Source organism: Larimichthys crocea, chromosome X (genome assembly GCF_000972845.2).
Source record: "Larimichthys crocea isolate SSNF chromosome X, L_crocea_2.0, whole genome shotgun sequence".
Lineage (NCBI taxonomy): Eukaryota > Metazoa > Chordata > Actinopteri > Sciaenidae > Larimichthys > Larimichthys crocea.
The window spans coordinates 13,703,271-13,711,051 of record NC_040020.1 but is presented as its reverse complement, the minus strand read 5'-3'; the positions used below and the strand labels follow the sequence as shown (position 1 = coordinate 13,711,051).

Below are 7,781 nucleotides of genomic sequence, written 5' to 3'. Positions count from 1 at the left end.
CTTGGGCCAGGCAGCAAATAATACCCATAATGCAGCATGTCTGTGACTGCCGGAATCCCCCATGGCCATACTTGTCCAGCTTGTAGAGGACTGTGCCAGAGACGTGATGCCAGGCAGCAGCCTCTAATGCCAACTTATAGATGCCACATCCTGGCACACACATTCTCCCATTGAATTCACCTTATGGGATGTTTTTGTGCCTTGATTTGACATGATATATGATGTCAGCCGGCCTGGTAAAAGTGCCCTGCAGGTCAGTAATGTATATACACGCGTATAGACCTTCACCTCCTCCATCACGCTCTGTGGCAGAATGGAGTTATTCAATGCAGCCATGCTTGTCACACCAGCAATAACATAGCAGAGCAACTCACGGTGGCTTAGATGAAGCAGATACAATCACAGTTTTCACACAAGTAATAAGTCCCCTGGTGACGCTCCCTAAATAAAAGAACAAGGCACACGTATACAGAGACTTCAAGTTCGCTGAGAAGTTTCCCTCTGCTCTCCCCTGAGCCCCCCATCATCTTCTCAAAACAGCTCTGATGAGGGAAAACTGGGAATTTGCCCACAGAAATAAAAGCGCAATTACATCTTAGATTCCTCTGAATAATTTATGAGGCATTGTTTGTGGAACGCAGCGTGAACATGTGTGTTTGAAACAAACTGGGCAATCCCTCAGAAACAACACAACTGTGCTACATTTGTGGCCTCAGAGTAGACGGCTGGGAATTTAAGAGGAATTATTGGTTTGAATTGGGTCGGGCTGTGGGGAGCCCGTGCATAGCTCCACACCGCCACACTGTGGTGACAACTAAGCACAACACTGACTGACATGGTGGCTTTTTCCTCTTTTATTTCAAATATACAGAGCTACAGCAGCATTTACATTGACATCAAAAGTATGACAAAATTACACTTTGGCAGCGATGTCAGCTCACACACACGCGTACACACAACAACAACCAGCCACATATTCATTCTTTACAATGAAAGCTCACAGATAAGCATACAGCGTGCAAATACGGGATAGGAAAATATACCTGGAGTTAACTGTGGCTCGTGTGCAGAGGTTTTTAGAGACTTAAACATCATTTAATAATGCACCTTGGATGCTCCAATCTGACCCAGTGGTTTTAAAGCGGGGTGGGATATCATATGTAGGGTTACATAACGTCTACGTCTCAAATACGTCTTTACATCGACGAATACGATAACACGAGAACCCAGGGAGAGTAAACCCCCAGCTGCCTTGGTTATATTTACTGTCTGCACTTGCTGGCCTCTCCACATATGGGCAATGTGATGTGTGTGTCCTGTCTGAGAACACACACTGTTTATACAACTGATATTACAGTATACCTTGCTGTATTCTTGGCTCTTTGCTCTGTAAATACTCCAGAGGCTCTTAAAATAACTAACTTCACACACCCAAGTCCCAATTTAGAAATGTAGAAAAAGGAAAAAAAAACAAAAACACACCAGATCCTAGTCCAGGTGTGTTGACTCAATGCACACAAACATTTTGAAAAAGGGAATGATCACTGCGATTGTCAGCTGCTATCCGACATTCTCAGTCCGTACACAACCCAGGCACAGGCAGCCTGCATCACAAACTAAGGCACTCGATTTAAGTGTAGAAGACTGAAAACCCTTATGTGTTTTCCTCGTGGCAGATGTTTTAAAGCAGCTTGTGACTGAAACAAGCCTGGGACTGCTTCTGCATTTTACATTTCCCCCCATTAACCAGTCAATACGTTATGTGACATGAATTTAAGGGGCCGTTATGAAATCTAAAGAGCGGTTAAGCTTTACATAGCATTTGGATGAGCTAAAACATCAGGTATGAGTGTCTTCCACACTTGCCACAGGCTTTAGACGACATGTAGCCCAAACAGGAATCAGGCGAATTCTCATGCCGCCCCCCCTCACACGTGGGTCAACACCAACACTCTTCAGTGGTTCCCATCAAGGATCCATCCCCCTCCAGCCATTCCTGATTTTGGTCCTCTCAGCTCGTCGGCGCATGCGTTCGTACTCGTCTCTTCTTCGCCGTTTCATTCTGTCCGTCACACGTTGATCTTCTTCAGCTGTTCATACGTGAGGAAGAACTGGATACAGAGAGTGAAGGAACACAGGCAAGAGGAGTGGATGTTTTTGTTGTTTGTTTTTGTCGAACGCAAGACTCACTAAAAGAGTTTTGGCTCTGTCTGTATTTCAGCTCAATGCCTCTCTTGTTACTTCAGTAGCCTCTACTGTACCAAGTCAATAATCTCATTACTTTTTCAGGCTTGGTTGGAGCTCGATGTCAACCTGCCAGCACTTCTCTTCCCCCTGTAACTCTTTGGTCTTTGCAGAAAGGGTTTCCATAAAGTTCACTCTCTTTCCTTTCCTTCTTACCCCTCACTGAGAGCCCCCATATGTCCTTTCTATACAGGGGCAGTGGGGTACTGAGGCAGTAGTTTCACAAAGTTACATAAGAGAGTTAACTAGCATTAAACCTTCCTCCACCGAAGCATGGCTTGGAATTCAATAAGTCACTGATTGCATAACAGAATTTACAACTTTTCCCCACAGATCTCTGCAGTCCAAAAGATATTGCGTCACAGATGAAATATGTAAACAGACTGCTGCACTAATGAGATGGTTAAAGGATACAATAATGTTCCACGGTCCCAGGCGGAGCCAGTTAGGAAAGAAACCCTTGTAAAGGGCCATGAAGCCCTCGGAGCGCCACGTCTGAAAAAGAAAACAAACATTTAAAAACCCATTTTATCTTTTTATCCTCTGATGGTCGTTTTTAAAGTCCTCTCTGGGCGTTTTTTTTTTTTATAAACTGGAAAATCAGTGACATTAAGCTTGATCTTGATATTCAACATTACGATGTTATATTAAATATTCATCAGAGGAGGAAACAATCAAACCCACATGCACTTCCTCATGGCAATCGGCCAGTAAGAGTCAAGGAATGTAATAATTTAAATGTCAAAACATTTGCATGGCCAATCACTGATCAAAGTCATAAGGATGCATCTTCTTATAGGTACTCCAACAATGTATTACTGCACTTCCATAGAGTCAACGGAGTCACAAACCAGTGAAGGGTTAAATATCATGACTATTAGTTCCTAGCGTGTGTCATGCTTCCAAACATTGGATCCTACATTTCCCAAAATGCAACCAATAGTATTATTTTGTTAGTCCTATTCACACAACCCACATCTTCCTAATGAGTTAGTTTCTCAGACTTTGAAAGCTCCCTCACAGGAGACATACAATTGTTTTCATGGGCTGAACAGCAGCGTCCATGGCGAGTAATCTGATCTTCATTTCCTCTACAAACACAATCTGAACAGGATAACGTGTAAGATGCTGATTTCCTCAGAGACTGACCTGCAGTATACAGTCCAGTGTTCCTTGGTACAGAGCTCCTCCTCTCTGGTTCATCATGCGTGTCCGAACTACGTCCACCGGGTTGGAGGCCAAAGCTCCCGCCAGACCACACACGAAGCTCGACCTGTTGGATGACAAGACACAAGTTCAAGTGATCTTCTTCATTTTGAACTGAATTTTTGATACTAAACAGTCCAATGGGCAATGTCTGATTTCTTTATTAAGAAATGCCCCCCCAGGGACAACCATCACATGAGACAGGAGTAGGACTGGCAAACTTACAGGAAATGTGTGTACACGGTATCCCCCATGTAACCCGATAGGATCAGATGCTTCTTGGTGATGTCATAGACCGGTAGCTCGACCCCGACCACGATGGCTGCTCGCTGAGCCGTTAATGAGACGCCCTGGTGCAGAAAGAGAGGATCATGACAGGAATGTGCACAGTGGCTGTGCTACCTGAAACCCATGCAAACTGAGGTAACGTATCGATTTTTCCAGGTATCTGCGTTTTTCAGGATTTTTGTACCTTCCACAGTCCTCTTGTTCCCTCTTGCTGGTAGATGTTGATGAAGTTGCCCATCATACTGCCCTGGATCACATTTCCCTGAGCCTGCATGCGGATCTGAAGTGTAGACAAAGGCAATGTCCATAAACTTGAGACAATGAAAGCATGAGGAGCTAGTTTGGAATGCTGTATGTTTACCAAGCCAAGCCTGGGGGTGTATTAATCTAGCTACCATCGGAATGCAAAGGAAAAAAGCGTTTTGGCAGGCTCAATGTCCGAAAAGTATTTTCTGTCCTTGTTTCCAGGAAGTCTCCAGCCCCATGCTCAACGTGTTTTCATTTATAATGCCTGCTGTTTACAGATCTGTTTCTGTTTTCTGTTTGGCTCTGTGATGACGTGGCGAATGCGCCTAGAACACATGATGAAAACACAATGTTCCAAACCTGCAGCCACATCCATTAGACTATTAACTCCGAACTAACACACACTAACAATAGAGGTCATTACACTCAACAGTGCATGTCAAGAAGAAGCCGGGCAAAACATCATGAGTGCAGATAAGCGTGTGCACACACACAAACACACACATCATATTCATGCACCCATATCGCTTACAGAACACTATGTTAGGCCTTACAGGCGTCTGTCTATAAATAATCCACTGGGGTTTTGAGGACACTAAGATACCATTTACTCTACTCGGCATGCTACCAATAGACCACGCCTACAGCATGGGCCTGTTACAGGGCATATGAATTCCTCTGTCTTTTAAAACAATGACTTAAACATTGTGCTACTCAAGGCTGTGTGAGTAAATATAGCAAAAGCATAACTGTCATTATGTATCAATAGTGAAAGGAGCATGCTGGTTCTTGAGCCGAGCTCATTTTCTGCACACCTCGCTGCATTTCCAAGAACCTGTCTGACTCGTGCTACTGCTGCAACCCTCACGACAACAAGATGATCTGCAACATGTGTGTGCGACAACATGTGTGTGCGACAGTACGCTATACCTTTAGCACGTCGGTGGGGTTGGCGATGGAGGAGGAGACGACTCCAGAGACAATACCGCACATCACATTAGTCAGCAACGTCTCATCTGAAAGAGGAGGAGAAGGGTGGGAGGCAGACTGTGACTGTGAACGAGCAGCATTTGATAGCACGCAGCAGTGTTTTACAGAAATGAGATCTTGGCATGACAAAATGATGGGACATGTTTAAGTAGGTCACACGCACATCTGCAGATGTGCATGTGACCGCTCTTGTCGATAGGGGTCGGTCACAGCTTGTTGAAATGTTCATGTGAGTGTCTGTGTGTGAGAAACTGGGACTCACCCTCTGGTCTGTCAACCAGCAGTCGCTTCAAGCTCTGGTATGTGCCAATTTTTATGGTCCCATAGGAGGCCTGGCGCAGCATGGCAGGAGCTATCCTGTAAAAGTCAAGTTTATTTTAATCACCCATTACCCCATATCTCAATGATACAGACACAACTGTGGTTCAACCAAGGACACTACCCCCCTCCCTCCCAGAGAAAAAAAAAGGAAAAAGTCTCAGCACATAAGGAAAATATTAAAAACTGTAAAGACAGGGGATGCAAAAGGGTCGAGGATGAGTAACAAAGACTGTTACAAAAACAGGAAGTGTACCTGAAAGAGGAAGTGTAAGTATTTAGAGGAAATGCGAAGCAGTGCTGGGTTTCAAACAAAGTCTAAGTCCAGGTTTAAAGACAAGACACAGAGGCACAAGAATGCACCATACTGACCCTGAATACAGTGCCCGGGGCCCCTCCTCTCGTCCTATCCTCACTATAGCATGCAGCATGCCTCGGTACCGAATCTCTCGGTATTTGCTGTCTCCCACTTGGCCTTGGACTTGAAGACGTGTCTTAGCCAAGTCGATTGGGAAGGTCCCTGTAACACAAGCCGTGAGATATTACCGTTATAAGACCGTGAATCGCGACAGAGGTTTGAATATTTAACAGTAGTCCACGCAGCTCGGCCTTCCTGCCGCCCCTCTCATCACTCACCGCATTCAGCCGTCACAGAGGCTAACCCGCCGTAAACAAAGGGCTTCCAGTTAACGTTAGACATTTTCTCCAGCCGTGTACCGATTCACAGTGACACACTGACACAGTCACAGCCCTGAAGTCTGCCGCAAATACTTTCGAGCAGCAGCTGCGTTTAACAGCGATGTTCAACCCCCGCCGGTGTACGAGGAGTCCGGCCCACTCAGCCCCTCCTGCCGCCGGTCTGAAACCAAGCCCCGCCCACCGCTCCTTCCACCGGCCGCCGTCTTCACAGTCCCCGCCTACTGCCTGTTGCTAAGCAACCGTGCCAGACAGTAGAGAGGAGCCAGTTCACATGATGCAATCGCAACCACAAAAACAGTTTAATTATGATGTTAGGCAACTTCCACACATCTAAATCTGTCCCAAATTTTAGAGCATCCTCTGGTGTCTTGATTGATCGCATTGCAATTTAACATAAGCAGTAATTAAAAGCTCGAAAGTGTGTGAAACTTATGGAAAAGAGCATGGTGTTCTCCCACCACACACACACACACACACACACACACATACACACACACACACACACACACACACAAACAAATACATAAATAAATAACCTGAACTATATGTAAAGTCTATTATGTTGTGTGACCTCTTATCTCTCTGCACAGGACTAAAACAAAATAAGAATTAGATATTATTAACCTATAAGTTAAAGTATTTGCTGCAACTACAGGAGCACAGAGTCCCTGAAAATGTCATAAGTTCACTTGCAGTGGTATACTACAACTTACAGTATACTGTATGAACTACAGACCTACTCGTTTGTAGACTAATCACTATGTGTTTCTCTAAACTTCTTGTTAAATTCCTGAGAGCTAGTAAAAGTAAAAGCAACCTAGGCATACCAAAGACTTGACATCTGTTTAAATAAAAACAAAGAGGGGGAAAAACACAGTACTCACTCTAACCATATACGTCAGTAACCACTTTTATGTAACTTATGTAAAATTGATTCAACAGTACCAGATTTGTTGAAGAAAGTAAGTAAATGAGAACATCTGGGATCATTTGCTACAAGCACCTTCTCTTGGTGGTATTCATTGGTGGAAGGGTGTTCAGTTTATTGGCATTGTTGAAAACCCTTCTGTACCTTCTAAGTGTTGCCTCTCACACTGTACACCTGTACACCTTGGCTGAGCGGGGAAGTGAAGACTACATTAGCCTTCACCGGTAGAAGTGTTCCAACTGCAGGATCTCTTCAACTACAACCATCTTGAGCTGGTCTCAGCTGCCATGATTATCTATATACTGGCTTTCTTTAGTTGTTTGGATTCCAAGCAAACCTTGTGTAAAACGTAGCGGACTGATGTTGCTGCGAAATCACAGCAGTTGACTTCAGTGGGAAATAAGGTCATCCTTTGACAAGAGCCTTATCAATTAAGTCCTGGTGCTTGGCTTTCTTCAGTTGGTAGATGGATGGCTAACCTGTCCTCTCAGGACACAGTGAGTCTGACTACCGTACATCTGGATAGAGGAACGTCTGGTCAGGGTGAGGCTTCTTCTTCTGGAAAGATAAGTTTCTTCTTCAGGTCCATTTACTCTCTAATGCAAAATGGACTATGGGGTCCTTGCAGGGCCGGCCCTAGGCATTCAGTGGCTCTAAGCAAGATTTAGTTTGTGGCCCCAAAAAACTCCCAGTGCAGTCAACAAATTATACACACTACTCATAACTGAATGAAGACACGCACAAAATAGTGATGGATAAATCATTCAGCATCAAACCTCTTGCTGTATTTGAGGGTTGGCTAGTAGCTACAAACAGAACCATAATTTGGAAAGTAAATGATTTAGAAAACAAAAAACGAAAC

The 7,781-nt window shown here is 44.4% G+C and overlaps 1 protein-coding gene across 1 annotated transcript; it reads right to left on the bottom strand.

Moving 5' to 3' along the window:
* Positions 1 to 836: 836 nt before the first annotated feature.
* Positions 837 to 6,198, bottom strand: LOC104935787 (kidney mitochondrial carrier protein 1). Its single transcript, XM_010751680.3, has 9 exons — positions 5,929 to 6,198; positions 5,665 to 5,812; positions 5,237 to 5,331; positions 4,915 to 5,000; positions 3,923 to 4,018; positions 3,676 to 3,800; positions 3,394 to 3,517; positions 2,659 to 2,739; positions 837 to 2,111 (listed from the first exon to the last, which is right to left on the bottom strand). The coding sequence occupies exons 1-9, from the start codon at positions 5,990 to 5,992 to the stop codon at positions 2,070 to 2,072; spliced, it is 861 nt and encodes a 286-aa protein (XP_010749982.1). The 5' UTR covers positions 5,993 to 6,198; the 3' UTR covers positions 837 to 2,069.
* Between the last annotated feature and the right edge of the window lie 1,583 nt (positions 6,199 to 7,781).

Excerpts from the sequence above, each read along its gene's own strand:
- LOC104935787 (XM_010751680.3), bottom strand. The coding sequence starts at position 5,992 with ATGTCTAACGTTAACTGGAAGCCCTTTGTTTACGGCGGGTTAGCCTCT. Across the intron at positions 3,518-3,675 it reads ACCGTGTACACACATTTCCT|GTCGAGCTTCGTGTGTGGTC; the intron begins GTAAGTTTGCCA and ends GTCATCCAACAG. Across the intron at positions 2,112-2,658 it reads TGGGACCGTGGAACATTATT|TTCTTCCTCACGTATGAACA; the intron begins GTATCCTTTAAC and ends CTCTGTATCCAG.